At 40.3% G+C, this 19,396-nt stretch overlaps 1 protein-coding gene across 2 annotated transcripts; it reads left to right on the forward strand.

Annotated features, from left to right (window-relative positions):
* Positions 1-2,955: 2,955 nt before the first annotated feature.
* On the forward strand, positions 2,956-18,599 carry LOC137291119 (pyrokinin-1 receptor-like). 2 transcript variants are annotated; one of them, XM_067822400.1, is made up of 3 exons: positions 2,956-3,128; positions 14,918-15,882; positions 16,557-18,599. In XM_067822400.1, the coding sequence occupies exons 2-3, from the start codon at positions 15,036-15,038 to the stop codon at positions 16,964-16,966; spliced, it is 1,257 nt and encodes a 418-aa protein (XP_067678501.1). In that variant the 5' UTR covers positions 2,956-3,128; positions 14,918-15,035; the 3' UTR covers positions 16,967-18,599. The 2 variants fall into 2 exon arrangements, with proteins under 2 accessions (XP_067678501.1, XP_067678502.1); XM_067822401.1 differs by having other exon boundaries at positions 14,931-15,882.
* The last annotated feature ends 797 nt before the right edge of the window (positions 18,600-19,396 follow it).

Here is a 19,396-nt window from a genome sequence, read left to right on the forward strand (position 1 = left end):
TTTGCTTTTAGGGCGGTGGGGTAGCCTAGTGGTTAAAGCGTTTGCCCGTCACGACGAAGACTTGGGTTTGATTCCCACACATTGGTACGATGTGTGAAGCCGTTTCTAATGTTCTCGGCCGTGTTGAAATATTGGTAAAGATTGTAGAAAACCATCCTCACTCACTGACATATTACGTTTGCTAGCTTTTTCGTGACTGAGTGACTGAGTGAGTTGAGTTTTACGCCGCCCTCAGCAATATTCCAGCTATATGGCGGCGGTCTGTAAAAGCTCGAGTCTGGACCAGACAATTCAGTGATCAACAACCTGAGCATCAATGTGCGCACTGGGAACTGATATGTACCAACCAAGTCAGCGAGCCTGACCACCCGATCCTGTTAGTCGCCTTTTACGACAAGCATTTTATTACGACAGGCACATTTTATAGCAAGCATGTTTCTTTACTTGTCATGTCCGAAGACCATTTCTGCGCCTCCGTCATGATGTTGACTAAATATTGCAAACAATAGCATGATACCGTAGTTACGCACAAACGCACTATTTTTAGATTTTTCATGAAAAGTCTAATTACCCAACAAAGAATCTTACATCAGCGTAAATTGTTTCAAACTATGCAGCCAATTCTGCTCCACTCAGCGTCCTCATTGTTTCCATACCCGACACTTTAACAGCAATTGGCCTGATGTTTTGACTGATGAGGTTGATAAACTTACCACTGCATTTTTACACGGAGGGAAAATGTAACATGCAGATTGTCTTAGTTGCTTGGCAACGTGCAGAAGTGGCTGCCATCGCCATTGTAAGTGCACGATTAGGGTTGCGAACGTGAAAAGATTAAGAGCCCAAGTTCTGGTTAAACTTTGAAAAATAGATACGCAATGATGGTCATCAGCCTCAGCTGCTCGGAATTTGGTGTCCGACAAACTGATTTCTTGAAGTGCCAACATGTAGCCAAACACCAAGTTCCACGCAGTGCCAGACTCTTCACTGAGGATAATTGCCACTCTACCAATAAAGACGTGGGTAGTAATGCGAACGACGACACTGACAGAAATTAGATAAATTGTTCCTGATAATTTGTAATGAGTTTTTGCTCAGTTTACATGTTTTAATTCGGTTCAGATTTGTACTATTTTGAGGTTAGATAGCCATTATTAATAAATTATTCAGATAAGTCATCTCGTAACCAAACTCATGATGTTTATCTTACATGTGGACGGTCTTTGATCATAATGATCTTCTTTTTATATATGGCTTTTATAAAAGTTCCAACTTTCATTGAACATGTTCAACATGTCTGGTTGAGGAGGAATCTTCAAGATCTCCATGTATCTACACAGGCCCTGGATACAAATTGGGGCATTAGCGGGCTTTAACTGGTGTTGTCTTTGTCAATAACGAGTTCCCTCTGATTGGCTGCTTGTCTAAACATGGTTCCATAATATATATTTTACAGTTGCAACATAACAAGGCTATGCGTCTGTAGTCGTGTAGCGACATATACATTCTTCATACCTACTTAGATGCTCACGTTGTTGTCTCCTGTTAATTAGAAAATTGTAGAAAAGTGCAGTCCATGACATCAGAAAGTATGCCAAAACATTGAAATATACATAAAATATGAAATTTTTTGCATTATTCTAGTCATAAGCCATTTCATTTGGCTTTTTATTCAGAATATAATTGGATTTGACAATATATATTTACACTTTTAAACACCTGGTGCCATCATTGCATAATTGACAGTTGTCCTAAATACGTGGCTGTGAACATCGTTGCAATGATGCAATGGATCTGGTCTGGTTCAGTAGATAGTTCTTCAGATCATAAGAATGTTGGGGTTTTTTAGTTTTGATTTACTGACCAAAACATGTGGCATGCAAATGGACTTGGTTTTTTGTTGTTGTTGGTTTTTGTTGTTGTTGTTGTTGTTGTTTACATGGAAAGATTGTGCTCCACATTATTCCAACGATATAGTTCTCCAAGCGGATCAAGTACTTGTAAATGAGTGAGTGAGTGAATATGGTTTTACTACGATGTTAACAATGTTCCAGCAATATCACTTCGAGGGACCCCACAAATGGGCTACACTCATCGTACTCATGTGGAGAATCGAACCTTGGTCTTCGTCGTGACGAGCGGACGCATAACCCTAACTGTCCTTGCATAAATGATGGATTAAAAGATGGACCTTGGCCTCTTGCACCTAAAGAGGGTTCAGTAAAAGTGTCGATAGAGTAAAGGCATTATTCAGTTTATTTTCCGTTTATTTACGGGATTGGGCTTCCTTCAACATTTCTTCTTATGCAAATGTTTTGACTAATTTAATGTGCAAAATGTCAAAACGTGAGTAAACATAACCACACTCCCTTGATTTAACACATGTTTGACAATATTCAAAAGAGCACATGTTGTTATTTTTGTACCCCTCGGAAGTTAGTATTTACAATGGCAGGCGGTTATCAAGTGTATTCTCTGTCTGCTCCTTTGGACTTATCAACACATCAACAGAATAATGAAGTACAATCACACGCCTTCGTGAAAATATAATGAACATATAAACCATACCACACTATAGTGTGTAGAAACAAGATTTTTGCATACTTTTACATGTCAAAAGAAGTAATTATTCATTTACAAAACCCCATAACAAAGTCCATGAGCGTTCGTATGCTATATAGTTTCTAAGGCTAACAGCGAAAATACATAAAAGTTATTATAGTTTCCCTTTATTGCACACGTTCGTGCCAAAAGCGTAAATTTCATTTAATGCTGGACAGTTGTCAAGACAGAGATATATCTGACGTTGAGGTTGACGTCAGGTCGCCTGTGCCGCCTGTCAGTGACAATTAACACCGGAAGTCGAGTTTTACTTCTTACACATCCGAGATGAAACTCAGGTGATCAGATAAAAACACGCCTCCCACTGCTTCAATGAGTCGAGCAGGTTCTGAGCGGCTCAGAAACAAACATCACGTAAGTGCATGTCAGTATGCACTACCACTTGTTTGTGTTCCGGCTGACTTGGTTGGCACGTTCGGTTATCTCCGTGAACAGTTAGAGCTGATCAACTGGCACTGTCTGTGTGACCTGTCATAACCTCGGACAATAATCTCGGGCTGATCAAAGTGAGTATGTTTTCAGTTAATTATTGTTCAACACTATTCTTACAAAAGATGACATCGTGCATTTTCAGATTGTATTGCCACTGTCTATTACACTGCGAGATGTGATGTAGTGTATAGAGACATAATTGAATGCCTACACACGCGCGCACACGCGCACACGCGCACACGCACATACAAACACACGTGCGCGTGTATGTGTGTGATAGGTGTATGAGAAAATGTCTTCAGTCTTCATTCTCAGTTTGATGTTGTTGATGACAACAAACTGAATCACTCCATGCATTCTGAGACTGTGCATTAATTCAATATTGCTACTGGTGTGCGCGTGCCTGCGCAGATGCACAAACAAATACTGAACGCTAAGCACAAATACTTAGAGTATATATTTCATTACGTTTCTCATTTACAAACGATGGTATTTTGTATTGCTTTCAAAAGATACCAAATCAAGTTCCTGTCATTAATCAACTGAATGTACTGCTATTTAAGGGAAGGTATATGTTTCATCATTCGCAGTACCAGACAGAAACTTCTTCGTTGAGGTTCCTAGGAAATGCAATATTTGAGAAAGACAAATTTGCAGAGGAAGTCGATTTACCACAATTGATAAATGAGTACCCCTGAGTATTTTAATTTGCTACTGTTTTGTCAAATAGAATGTCTGAAGAAAGTGTCGAAAAGTTTAGTCTCGTGTTGAAAACTTAAGTGAATTATTTTAAAGAAAAAAATCGTTCTCTCTCAAAGCTTGTAGTGTATTTTCTGACGAATGTATCCCAGGAATGTATATTGAGAACAATATCCCAGGAATGTATATTGAGAACAATATCTTCTCGAACTTGTAGATAACGGCTTGTAGATAACGTCATGCCCAATCACCATATACTGAGACGGATTAGCAAAGAGCATCTACCGACTATATATCACAGAACGGATGGGTTTTAGGTCATGATCTTTGACCGCCACAGAGTAGGGTTACAAATATGTCCATCTTTCTATAACAGCTTGTCTTGGACGATTGATACCGAAGAACAGAACTCTTAGACTGAAAGATCCTCAGCTAATTAACGGAGTTTAGGAAGCATATTTGTATCTCTATTAAAGACGTGGCAGATTTCAGAGGTGAGGCTTGCGGAACACTGAGTCGTACTTCAATCATATCACTGATAAAATCTGACATGTGTGTTATTTTTTTGAAACCCAACAAAATGGCCTTGGTTCCGAAAAACCAAATTTGACGATCAATACCCCTTTGGGTTCCGAACAAATGCGATCCGGATACTGGCACAATAGCGAATTATGGGGCGACTTGATACTAGATCTTTCACGTAAAAATGTTTTGCTCATGACGTTAACATGAATCATTACACCGAAGTGTGATGGTGAGTGAAATGAGACAGCGGTCATGTTACAAGCGCCACGTCCGCGAAAGGTAACGCGACATGGGACATAGGGGAACAGTGTAAGGTTTCTTTTATCTGTCAGTACATATACAATAATTATTTCTATTGTGCGAGTACGGTGGGGTAAACTAGTGGATAAAGCGTCCGAGGACCCGGGTTTGGCACAATGTGTGAACCCCTTTTCTGGTGTCCCCTGCCGTGATATTGTGGGAATATTGAAAATAGCGGCGTAAAATTATATTAAATTCACTCCCTCGATTGCGCGTGATTTTGGTATCAACTGAATGAACATTCGATAAAAACAATACACATCGAAAACATATTATATTGTCATCATTGTCAAAAAGTGTCACATTATCTGTAACATTAAACAAGACGAAATGTTATTTAAAACGGTAAAAAACAACTCCACATGCGTCAGATTAATACGGTGCCGTTAGATTCACAGAGATGATGCATCTATTTTTCCAGATCTGTTAAACAATTACACATTCTTTATAACATCATATTTGCATTTCACTACAAGACCAAAGACTGTTAAATCTTGGCCTTACTTAAAACAATGCCTAACTCCGAAAACATATCTTGGTTCCAGCTACCTTCAGCTGTTGATGACCTACAGCCCGGTTCGGATATTGTATTGTCTACATAAATGTTTAATGCTTATATGCTAGTTTCAACATTCCATCTGTGATAACACGGTGGCGTTACTGTTTATAAAAAACTGTGTATTGTTATAGTATCGATATGGCTGATTTTTACTCACTCACATGGCATTCATCTATCAAGCCACGACCACGTGCTGTAACGACGCAGAGATGAAACAGGATTACGTTTTAGTTATGTCCCTTCAAGGATTCCGTAGTGATAAACCTTTCTAATGAGTCCGAGATCTCATCACTCACGTTTACACGGCATATATCAGTATAGCGTTGAAATTGAAGCTATCACCTGCCCCGTTTGTCATAAAAGAATATCACCATCTCATAATTCACATAACATCAAAGTACTTTCAAATTCTGTAAACACTCACGCAGATATTTTAAGTGTTATATATTTTTTCTCGGGTTCAAGATGTTATCGTGATTTCCGCTGGATGAGTCTTTAACTGTTTGTACCGCATACAGCTGATGTGTTTCTCACTAGACTCGTAGAGACTGGAATGTGTAACCCATTTAGTGTATCACTGCCGCTGTGTAAACAACGTAAAACAGCTCGAAATAAAATATAATATACGTGGATGTTTGATATTCCTTTATGACAGACGCGATAAGAAGGAATGGAAGAGCTACAATCTAACAGAAATACCATTGCATGTGAATGGCTCTAGATATTATTATGCATGTGAATGGTTCTGGATATTATGGTACGGGTGAATGGTTCTGGATATTACGGTACAGGCGAATGGTTCTGGATATTATGACACAGGTTAATGGTTCTGGATATTTTGGTACAGGTGAATGGTTCTGGATATTTTGGTACAGATAAATGGTTCTGGATATTTTGGTACAGGTGAATGGTTCTGGATATTTTGGTACAGATGAATGGTTCTGGATATTTTGGTACAGGTGAATGGTTCTGGATATTTTGGTGCAGATGAATGGTTCTGGATATTTTGGTACAGATGAATGGTTCTGGATATTTTGGTACAGGTGAGCAGGTCGGTGGGCTACCCTAGTGTTTAAAGCGTTCGCTCTTCACGCGGAAGACCCGATTGTCGACATGGGTACAGTGTGAGTCCCATTTCTGGTGTCCCCCGCCCTTTTATTGATGGAATCTTGCTAAAGGCGGTATAAAGTTAACTCACTCACTCAGTCGTATAAGTGAAACGCTGAAAGCGTTCGCTATTCAGGTGAGACGTGTAATGTGTGGTTTCCATTTTCTGTACCCAGGTATGATGTTACGCCACAAAACAATCTACACTCACTAATTCTTCTTCTCGTCCACTCTCTCATTCTTCCATTTGTGAATGGTTCTGTTGCCAGCAACCTATCATCAGTGTTTGACCATTCTCCTTAGCTCAGAATCTAACGGCTCAGTAATGTGAGCACATTCTTCACACCCTCTTTGATCATAGTTACAGCTTCCGGATGAATCTGAGATGGACGTTTGGGGGACATAATTATGGAATTCCTGGTTTACCACACTTTTGCACAGAAATTAAATGATATATGTAACCAACGAGACGAAATGAGATGTATCGGGATCCATACTTATAACGTAATGATTGGTTATAACGTGAAGAAACATTCAGAAGGAAGGTGCCACCCTTAGTGAAAACATGTTTACACAAAGATTTATGTGTACAGAAAACACAGGGTAATATAATTTTTTTTTTTTTTTTGGGAGGGGGGGGGGGGGGGGGGCAGATATCCCTGATATACAAATAACGGAGATTGTTTAAAACACATAGTGCAATGGAAGGGAGTTGTGTTTTATGTTAGTTTAGTTTAGTTATATTTCGTGGACACACATCGTTGGCCTTACCAGCCAATTCTGTTTTCAAAGACCAATTTCATATTAATCATACGGTGCTGAGAGACGTCTACCTGCCGTTACCTGCAATAACAAAGGAATATTTTAAAGAAACTGAGTCGACTTTCCACATTGCACTAGTAGCATGGGTTATGCCTCTGACAGCGAGGCATGTTTGAGAAACTGACTTCGCTTCACCTTACGGTAACTGATAGCCAATTAGTGGAAGGAATGACCCCGTTATTTCGATGGTCAGAAAGGCAATTTGAATTGTACATGCCGGAGTCCTTTCTTCAGATGATCAATTGACATGTCTTGACCAATACATGTATTTATGACTCATAGGATCACCATTATCGTGAGCCATGTTGTTCTGATTTAAAAGGTACCATGCATTCGATGTCAGTGGTTCCCGATGATTCCTTGAATCAGTGCAATGTCACAATTAAAACAATACAAGCATTACATCCTTAAATATAAATAAACACTCAACAAATCGTTACACAGATAAAATAAATGCAATAAAGAGGTTGGGACTGGCGCAGTCAGACATATCTTCCTTTACCAAAGCACTAAGGTGATCGTAAGTCACTAAGGTAACCTTAGTGCAGTTTTAAAGAATGGGGCAAAAGGTTAACTTTAGTAAAGTTGCTTCATGAAAGGAGCCCATGGTTATGCTGATCAGATCAGGGTTCTTGCCCCCATTACACGCGGTCACGACCAGTGATTGTCATCATGAGCATCAATCTAAGCAACTAGGATACGATGGCATGTGTCAGCCAAGTCAAAGAACCTGACCACCCGATTCCGTTAGTCGCCTCATACGACAAACAGTAATTGGGTTACGGAAGACCATGCTGACCCGGATCTTCCCAGGTATCCGTGTTGTGATGCACTTCATTACTTAAGAAGAAGAAGAAGAAGAAGAAGAAGAAGAAGAAGAAGAAGTTTATTCTCATAAATCACATGTAGTGACACAGAGAACATACAGATGATTTACAATATGTACAGTATGGTTTGTGCAAGTCAACAATAAAAAGAGAATTACAATTTTGCACATGGCAGTCTCATTTGTACAGACATAAACCTTCCTTGATATATTTAGCTAATTTCAAAGTGAGTGGTTTATAATGTGATTTCATTATTGAGATGAATTTATCTAATGAAGGATTATTACAGAAGTACGTAGGCAGATATTTATTTCTTAGCGTTGCTAGACATGAGCATATTAAAAGGAAGTGGTATTCGTCGCCCACTGCATCATTACATAGTGTGCATTTCCTATCAGAAACAGCGATACTTGTCCATCTTCCAATTTCTTAAGAGAACCACCAACGGCGGTACATCAGTTACATTTTACACACAGTTAATCGGATATTACAACAAGATGGCAAACACAACATTCAGAAATCTTGACAGTTTTATCAAGACATGTATTTTATTATTCCTAATAAGTTCCATGTATTTTGACATGTTTAGTCATTTAAAGAAATATTCACTGGTAAAAGTCAATGCTTTACATTAAAATAATGGAATTCGTCGCCAATGTGACCAAACCATAACGAGAGAATGAATGAAGTCATATGATAGTGACATAACCATGATTGTCCAATCAAAGTGCTCGGATCTTGGGTCAACCCCAATCGTAACTACCTGTGTCATTCCGGCAACCCGAATGGCGTCTCGTCCCGTTCTCGTGGTCATGTTACGACTGGGTCCTGTCTAAGCGCAAACGGGCAAGGAGATGAAAATGGTACTATTATCAAGGAAAAATAGCTCTGAATTTCCAAACATGGCTCTTGGAAAATCTTACATCTCGTGGGCAAAACAGCAATATGGTCATTCCCTTTGCAATTATGTGTTTCAGTGTTGAAAGTTGCTCATCCTGTAGCTCAAAGTTTATGTTAAAATTGTGTTTGGTGTAGTTGAGAGAAGTTTCAAAGTTCAACGGTCCCGCCATTTTCATGTTTTGACATGTGTTTTAAAACGCGCGATTTGATTGGTTTGAAACGATTCTTGGCAATAATGGCGTACGAAAACGGTATGAGTCTTCTTGCAGGTCACGGAAAGAGACAGGTATTTACGAATGGGGTCAACCCGTGACAACAAAGGACAACCTCTGCAGTAGACGCCTGTAGCACGAGTTTCGTATCTTATCATCTGTTCGTTCATCAAATGTGTAACAGAAATGCTTTCATCGGTTTCATGAAAAGGACAATGTGTGTTTGCGTCGATAGTTCTACAACTGTAATTTTCCTTGACTCCGTTAACATATTTTGGGTCGAACCAAGGATGGAAATCCGAGTTAAAACCACAAGGTTGACTACAACAGTAGAGAAAGGATTGAGCGGTGCCTTCATTTGACTAGAGACAACGTGGATGTGCTGGCATCAAGGTGTTGTACAGGCACATCTTCTATCAGTTCAAGACATAGTCTTCATTTCTTGTTGTTTTTTTTATTACATTTTGGTGCAATATCACACAATGGCGGTTTTGAGGGCGGGGAGTGAGCTGCAAACAGAGAACCTTCTGTTTCTCTTCAACCAACCTCCGCACGGATGGTGTTCTTCTCAATGCACTACACATAAAACTCGATGCAGCTGTACTTCAAAGAGCATTACCAACGGAGTATTTGAATTCAAACATAGCATTTATTTCTGTACACAAGTAGAGAACATCAACAAAATAAACATTGACTTTAATATTATGATCATAGTGATAGCTTTCCGTAACTATTAGTCATAATAGTAATAAGACTAATAACTATTAAATTTTAGCAATAAGCTACTTGTAACACGACTGTTTATTTGTACAACAAAGCCATGGGCTCGTCTGATGAGCTTGTTGTTCAATGTGTATTCACCCATCCCACGAACATTCCCTAATTTCTCTAATATACGTCTACTCATAAACAGGCAGTCTGGTGCCACTATTTCAAGCTCTGGTCTAGACGTCTTAATTTGTGTCAGTGTTTAGAGCTCTGATAAGCTAACGACCCCTACAGCATCACCAAGACAAACGGCAGAGTTGTCTATGGCATGAATGTTTCCTGATGAACATCAAGTAGTCCACTACTTGCACTCAAATAGCTGATCACACATGCCGTGCTTAGAAGGGCAAGTGGCAGAATACCGCCATCCCTTAATGATGAATCATGAATGGATACGATGTAATGGAAATAGTACAATAGATATACACTGGGAGCTGTCTAATCCGGCACTCACTGTGACTGACGAAATTATCCGGATGTACCGGATTGCAGAGCTGATGATAAATATACAAGCCACAGAAGGGACTTGGGTTTTATGTCGGTGTTGACAACTTGCTGGATTAGACAGATGCCGGTTTTGGCAGCTTCCACTGTACTTGATTATCCAAAGTTTTCTCTCTCTTTTTCAGTCGCCAGAAACACATTGTTTCATCATGAGTTTAGGAAATCCAAAAGCGGTAGCCTGCGATTCAGCACATTGGTACAATGTTTGACGCCCATCTCTGGTGGCCTCTCTCGGTATTACTGAAATATTGCCAAGAGTGGCGTAAAACCATACTCAATCATTTACATCACGCGAATCCTTCGGTTCAGACGCACCTTATCTTGAGTATGCATTTTTGTGTATATTAAAAAGCAGACCCTACTGTTGCTGCTGATCCTGCCGCTGAGATGTCGTTCTGTCGTCACGGCATCCTCATTTCTCCAAACTCCTTAGTGTCCATGCCATACATCACATACCTCACACCTGACAACCGTTATATACCGCGCTGTAGTTATTCTGGTCTTTCTTGTCCCTTCAATTGACGGTTAGCATTAAATTTACCAGCAAAACGTTTCTAATGGCTCAGCGTAAGAATACCCGTGAAGATCCGGGATAGAATATGCCTTCAGCAACCCATGTTTGCCATAAAGACGACTATGCTTGTCGCCTGAGGCGACTAACTGGATCGAGTTTTGAGGCTCTCTGACTTGGTTTGACACAAGTCGATGCTCATGTTGTTCATCACTGGATTGTCTGGTCAGACTCGATTATTTATTATTTACAGACCGTCGCCATATGGCTGGAATACTGCTGACTACGGCATAAAACTGAATTCACTCACTCGGCGTAAAGGGTGGTTTCTGTTTAGGCGTTGTTTCAACATCAAAATAGGGGTATAGAGATTTGTGTCGACAAGGCAGGATTCCTGTCGTGTACCGCTAGACAACCAACAAATTGTGTCAGTGGTGGGTGCTACCGGTGAGACACAGGCTATAATCTTCTCCACGGACACCCGTTGTTGCATTGTGTTAGATAACGTCTCCAAAGAGATGAGTGTTTCCATTAACAATAATTTGTCTGGCAACTTCGTTTTCGCCATGTCTGTTAGCAGCATATCCACGGCGCGAGGACATTGGTGTTACGAAAACCGCTATTTACGGAGAAATAAAATTGTTTTTAAGAGCACGGGTAAACAAGCATAGTGTGTGACTAAGCTCGCAACAAACAAACAAACATCTAATTTGTACGCCATGCGGGAATTGTGCGCGCTTTATTCTGATTCACGACCTCACTGTTGAGTAAATATTTAAATAAATATGTAAAGTGGGTTATTTTTCTAAATTTCAAAAGGGTATTTTGTCCATTCTATGAGTCCATGGGTGTTTCATGTTAATTTGATTCTATAGAAAAAACATTCTAAAACATGTTATTTTCCTAATCGGTTTCCCTTTCCTCTTGTTTTGTTGTGTCTGCTCAACATTGAATCGCCGATTGCAAAATAAATATCCAACCCCTGAACACAATATTTGGGGGAATTAAATTAGCAACCTTAATGCATTGCGATTCTGATGAGGTCTTTGCAGAATTTGCATTCAAGAAATAACTTGTGACTGTCATCAAAACCGCAGACTTGATAACGGAAGATACACTTGAGCCAAGCATATAAAGATATCACAGATATAGCACGCATTAATTTGCAGAATAATCATTGCATTTTCACAATCTTAACAGAATTATACCTTTTACTACGATTTGAAACCTCTCCAAGTCAGGATCTGAAAAAAAACGTTCATCAGCGGTCGCATCGGGGCAGCTTTCTGATCATTCAATCAGCGTGGGGCTTTTGGGAAAAAGTCAGCGGAATTGAACAGTGGATATTTTTACACGTTCTGCGCATGCGCACAGCGAGTCTGAAATTAATGTGAAACCAATGAATAACACGGGCAGATTCATCTTTTTTCTCGGTCGCTCTTTGGTCAGTGATAAATTTCGAATCAGACGGTTGCGTACATTAACGATACTTCTAAAAAAGACATGCATACTGTTACTTCCTTTTGATTGGTCGGTAAATGTTCTTTCTGGGCCAATTCATGTTAACGAAACCTTCTGACAGACTGTCGCCATAGGAGTGATATCAGACAAAAACATTTTCTACTTTTGCATTAAAACCCAAATAAAAAGCCAGAAGATATACACCCACTTTTGATGTGGTAAAATAGAAAACAAACAAACGGATATTCGACGGTGACGTGGTGTATTCGGATATGTTTGTGTAGAGACTTTGGGGGTGAGGAAGTTAGAAGTTAGACTTTGCAGATTTTGGTTGAATGTTTCCAGCCATGTAACGTACCGATAATGTTTGTACAATTTTTGTCAATCCAGTTATCATATTTCAAACCGCTCTCTGTTTACCAGTTTTAAGTCTTACCAAAAGAAAAGCTACGTATTAGATCTAAACATCAATTCTACGACAGTTGCAAAACCATTTTCAAAAGTGTGCTAACTTTCTTCGAATATGCCATATGTAGATATAACATTCTTTTATCAGTATTCCAGCACAAACACCATGGGTAACGCCATTAAGGGTCTATATGTATGGTAGCCTAGAAGAGCTATATCTGTATGGAGACATGTGCCTTTCTTTTGCGTTGAAGCAGACACTCGCAGAGACTAGAGGTGCTTTTGACTCGTCATTCTCACTGTTTCTCTGTTTCTGACTCACAGTTCTGAAGCACAGTTCCTCTGTGTGTGATTAGTGCCGTTTTGCCTTATTTTTACCGCTATGCATTCATAAGGGTACCACTGTTGAGCCAGGTGAAGCGGACAGTGCTCTTTTGTGAAGGTGGATATACCTGAAGATTGTTTCCTGCAGACAGTAACACCGCCGTGGGCTGGAACGAAGGGGTTGGAGTTGGGGGGATAGGAGGGATCCAGTGTGTAACTAACGAGGTGTTAGGGGTAGGAGGAGGGGAGGGGTGGATTTGGGGAGGCTGTTCTCCAGCTTCCGGAATTTACACATGGATAATGAGTCGTGTGCCTTTCAACGCTGTTTCAGAATAAGGTACTTGTTAAAGTTTGTTAATGGAACCTGTTCTTTAAAGAGGATTTGGAGTGTGTAACTCACAGAAGTGTTTGAAATGCTTGCAATCATTTTTCTGTCATCTGTGGCATTTTAAGTGAGTGGGTGAGTGAGGTTTTACACCACGTGACCACTGGTACCTTACAATCCATTTGCGAAATATTCATGGAAAATTTGAAATCAATTTTCGCGTATGTTTCATGTTTAATGATAAAAGTGTTTCGGCAATCTATTTGATCAAGCGTCCAATGAAAGTACCATCCACGTAAGCGGATCCGTCAAATTATGATATGCATTTATAAGGTCGTGTCAGATTTGACACTACCTTAAAATCTAACGGATGGTCTGGTTAACCATCGATGGTACAGATCTGGAATATTACTGCATATCAATAAAAATTTGAAATGGTCGCCATAAATAGAATGAACTTCATGATTACGTGTTTAATAATTACCGTCAAACATTGTGTTCTGTGTCTCTCCAACAAGCGCTCACAACATAAGAAACCTAACACAAAACCACAGAATGACTCTCTTTAAAAATTCGGTATGGCTTTTACCAATCATCATCATTTTTATCTGCAACATCTGCCCCGTATACATTTTCAAGGTTTTATCATGAGTTTATACACATAATCCCCTGTTGAAAAAAGACACATTTTCAAACAATTTTGAAAAAAAAACATCCTTGTCAGTATGTCCTCACTGACGACGTTACATAACCAGTTTGGCGCCCAAAGCAACATTAATTCGTCATTGGGATGTCATTAGTGTTTAATTAACGTGCAAACGGCATTGATAAATTATAAAGCATTTATGATATTGTCTTTTAAATGTCCTTATGTCATTTCATTGCGGTTATGGCCCGAAAAACTGTTACATATATTTTTATAATTTTCAAAAGAGAGGAAATGACATGCCACACGCAAACAGCTGATAATTGATTGATGGAGTCTTTTGAGTGAATACGATGGAGTAAGTACGTAAAAGTCTCTAGCATATAGGACGGCAATGCACGTCAAAAGAGACATTACCATCGACACATTCACAAGTGTCCTAATTACATCCCCTCAACCTAATAAAAACACGCCTACAATGACAGCACGCTTCAGGTTCACGAAGGATGAAAGGCAGGTTAAATAAAAAGGCGTTACAAGTACGACATATTATAAATGATTAATGTGATTGACATTGTACAAAAGAAAGAAATGGCTTGAAGATCACGATTTGACCTTGGACGGATTGACGTTTTAAGATGTAAAAAACATCACGTATAATATATATTGACCGCATCTTGAGGATAAACTGCACAGGTGTCGAACGTCAGGGATATATCAAGAGTGGTTCTTTTCAGATCGGATTTGACAATAGATCATAAATGAACTTGCTTATGTTAAATCTATAATAATTGTGCATGTCTGTCTAACATTGGTTTTAACATGTTTCGTATGGTTCTCTTATGAATGTCACCGTGTGATTACATTTTTCACCTGTATTCGAAGCAACAGATTAAGAAGGTTGGCACAATCCATCTGTGTTGTTGTGAAACTTTTACTTCATGTCTTTTTGTCATATATTTCAGAAATTAATTTCAGCAATTTACCCGGGATGTGGAGAATGGGAGACAACCGATGATCTAACAGCCAGCAAGCCGTGTTCACCCATCTGATATATACCGTAGGAGACGACGAGTTGCAAAAATGTTAGTGGAAGCTTTCAATGCGACAGACAGCAAGAATGTGACCTTAGGTTCATCCGATTTCAAGAACATAACCATGGCCTCGGTTGACCTTGACCTCCTGATCGGTCCCAAGCGGCGCGCTCTGAGCACGGTAATCCCAATGACTGTGGTATACTCCCTCATTTTTGTAACGGGTATAGGGGGAAACGTGTGCACCTGCATTGTCATCGCCCGCAATAAATACATGCACACTGCCACCAACTATTACCTGTTTAACCTCGCTGTATCAGACCTCTTGCTTCTAGTTCTGGGGCTTCCCCAAGAAACATACTCCTTCTGGTCGGAATACCCGTACATCTTCGGTGAGACTTTCTGTAGGTTCCGCTTCTTTGCCGCGGAGGCGTCAACATACGCGTCCATATTGACCATCACGGCCTTCACCGTTGAGCGATACGTGGCTATATGTCATCCGATGTGGATGCCAAGCAACTCCAACCTGCCAAGGGCTGTAAGAGTGATATCTGCCATATGGGTAATATCAGCTATATGTTCTATACCAATATCATTACAGTTTGGAATTGTGTACAGATACCAGAAGGGTTCCATGCTGAGGATAGAGGAGTCTGCCCAGTGCAACACGATGGATGAAGAAGAAGCCAGAATCTACTTCCAGTTGTCAACGTTTCTGTTCTTTGTGTTCCCAATGACGGTGTTGTCCATCTTGTACTTCCTGATCGCTATCGCTATCCGGAGGTCTGGACTTAATCGAAGTGGGTCTGATTCCTCGACGGAGAGTCAGCCTTCTGGAGCCGAGATTCGGATACAGCAGCAGAGCAGGGCCAGACAGTCGGTCCTCAAGATGCTTGGTAAGACACATCAGTGGGTCTGTAAGACCGAGCTTTTATTCATATTCTGTGAGGCCAAACTTTTACTCACATTCTGCAAACCTTTATCAGCATTCTGCAAGATCAAGATTTTACTCCCATTCTGTGTTTATTCACATTCTTTAAAGCCAAACCTTTATCCGCATTCTGTGAGACAAAGCGTTTATTCACATTCTGTAAGACCAAACGTATATAGTCACATCCTGTGGGATCAAGATCGAATCCACATCCTGTATAACTTGCAGTTGGTTTTAGTATGCCAACAAGCGTTAATACGTCTGAATATGACCGAAAAGTTGTTAATGCGTGTGGGTAAAATTCTACTTCTTGTCTCATACCACTGGGATATTGCATAAAGTGGGGTAAGATCTCACTTACGAAGTTGTGGTTGCTTATAAGCACACATATGACAATTATAAATATTTATCACTATTATTTTTTAAAAATTCATAATACTTTTCCATTCCTTTGAAGTTCTTTATCTTTGCGAAAGCGGGAGCTTCAGTTCAGTTCCCGATCCGTGCTAAAAGATGGTAGAAGATGATATTTGCTTTTACCCTACCGTTTCGCATAATTGAGATAAGACAACAACAGGAACGCACGGAGGCACACATATGTGTATGTTCTTCCCCTCACCACCAATGTTCTTGTTCCAGTGACAGTAGTCGTGGCCTTCTTCGTCTGCTGGGCACCCTTCCACTCCCAACGCCTCCTCGTCATGTACGTAGAACGCTGGACACAGCAACTCCTGCTCGTGCATGAACGTCTCTACCACGTCTCCGGTGTCTTCTACTACATCAGCTCCACCATCAACCCTATCCTGTACAGCATCATGTCCCTCAAGTTCAGACAGGCGTTCAGATCCACGCTGCTTTGCCCTTGTTGTAGGAGTCCGCGAAACAGGAACCGGAATAGCTATACCTACAAATTTGTCCATAAAAACAGCGGCTCGGATACTATATGTACAGCGGTTGACAGTGGGTCGGCAACACGCTGCTGTGGATCGAGTGGATCTTCACAGAATGTACCATGTCCTATGGCAATGTGGACCAAACCGGATATCTAATTACAAATGTGCCTAATGTGCCCCATGTGTCTAAAGTGCCTCTACCTAATTTATTCATGTGGGTATCAGATGATGTCACAACATATCACACAATGACTGCCATGTTGCTGTATGCACTAAAGTGGTGACACGTGAAGACGGCCTCTCGCTACTGACTGTGGTAACGTCAAAAGACGTCATAAGCGTCACAACACGACACAAAATGTCACATTGCAGTAAGGCTAATTGCACCAGTGGGCTCAGAAAGCCTTTAACGAATAGTCATCGCTTGTTAAAAACACTCTGGAGAACGTCGCTGAATGACAACATGGCTAATTCTACAGATGAGCTCAGAGTGTCTCTAGCTAATAGTCAACGCTCGTTGAAAACACTCCGAAGAACTTCACGGAACGTCACCGAATGGTCAATAGACAATTGAAATGTGAACCAAATTAATGTTCCTAATGAGTATATTATGTCTCTGCCAACATTGTGGACGGGAAAAGCCTGAGAAAGTGAAAGAAAGTCCCAGAATATCACTGAATGTTGCAGAATGAAACTTGGCTTCTTGCAAAGCGGACTGCTGGTCGAATATGACCCCCAGTTAAATGACGGTGACTTCAAAAACGTCACAGAATGCCACAGAGCGAAAAATGTCTCGCTGACGTGCAATATATTCATGGTGTTTCAGACATGTGCCTTTCAATATTATCAACGTGTGACTGATGACACATATCGTCACACCTCAGAGTTGGTCGCTTGTTGTTAGTTGGATTCGTTATGATCCAAGGCTTGTCAACTGGGGTTTTGATTAGTAACCATTGAGTAACTCCTGCCTACATTATAACGGCATGTGAGAAAACGTTTTAAAAGCTTCAGTAAACACAAATTATTTCATTCATCGGTGTCTCCGTACAAGAACAACGACATGGAGTGCCTTATCACAGAGCTTCTCACTCAACAATCAAACTCTCTCATCGTCTTCACGAATCACCAACGTTGTCTTTGTGATCATCTTTCTGAAGACTTAAAGAGCTGTTCAGTAAAGCGGATTCAATATTCTTAGCAGCGATCAGAATTGGTGGAAATCTAGGCTTGCTTCATTTAGGGCTTTATCGTTGCAGGGAGGGCTAGGGTTTAGGGAAATTAAGATGGTTCAGTGACTGTGACAGGCTGCGGATTGGTCTTTTGCATTCCATGCCTGTCGTTAGAGGCAACCGGCGGGGTTGGATGATCAAACTCAAAGACTTGGCTGATGCATGTCACCTTATCCCACTTGCTTATATCGATGCTCGTGACGTCAGTCACTGGATTGTCTGGTCCACTCTCGATTACTTACAGGCGACATACTATTCAGGAATAGCGTTTCTGAGTTAAACAACAAACAAACACTTAAATGTGTCGAACAAGAGGAGCGAAGGCCTCACTTACACTTGAATGTCTGTGCGGTGTTGTCGTGTGTAGGCAAGTCGGAAACCACGGTTGTGGGTTAGAATCCCGGTTCGTCCAAATGATGTTTAAATGACTTCTTACATCAAATTCTCCCAGACAACAATCACGACCTAACACGAGCAAACATTTGTGTGCACAGACAGTGCTGAAACGAACATTGATCTTTCAGAATTACATAATAAATATGTTGCTGAGAACGATACTTTATTCTTGGCGTTACTCTTTCCAACCACTAAGAAAACATCCTCTGGAGTGAGTATGGTTTTACGCCGTCTTTAGCCATATTCCAGCAAAGTTTCAAAGGTCCGTCTGGTGGTTGATGTGTGGAGCTGCCAGAATGCTACCTAACGAAATCGGATTAGGCAGTCACCACATTTAATGGCGATATAGCGGTAAAGCACTGGAAATATGACACCGGGTGTTCGCCTTAAAACGATAAACATGTCCAGCCCACCTGTTGCACCTAAAACCCACATAATTTGCATCAAGAAGTGAGCGTTTATTTATGGCTGGTTCTGCCCAGTAGCACTCCTTTAGATCCGATCGTAAAAAAGCGATTCCGAATGCAAGATACTGATAAGCTTCAATCTTGTTTCATTTGCAGGTAACGCAACCCTACGTTTGCGATTTCGTCATTTTATTCATTCCAGAAAAACAAGTATCTATACTACATTAATATAATCGACTTCATTCACATTTTGCACAATTTGGAATGGAAACAGACTGAGACATTCGCTTAAACCTGGTATGGTCCGTTGCAATCATACGGACAAGCTGCTTCTGTTGCTGTTCCGACGAGCGGGTAACAATAAAGTAGAGATGCTTTGAAACACAACACGGCCGTCCTTCCCAGTGTGTGATCTAAATTACATCAGTCTTTATTAGCCTTAAACCTAAACATATAATCATGTTTTATTTCCAATAATATGACTAAGCAAAACCTAATTACAAGACCTGATTATTCGTCTATATTTGAAGATCAGTTTACAGTGATAAGCA

The sequence above is a fragment of the Haliotis asinina genome, chromosome 7, assembly GCF_037392515.1.
Source record: "Haliotis asinina isolate JCU_RB_2024 chromosome 7, JCU_Hal_asi_v2, whole genome shotgun sequence".
Taxonomy (NCBI): domain Eukaryota; kingdom Metazoa; phylum Mollusca; class Gastropoda; order Lepetellida; family Haliotidae; genus Haliotis; species Haliotis asinina.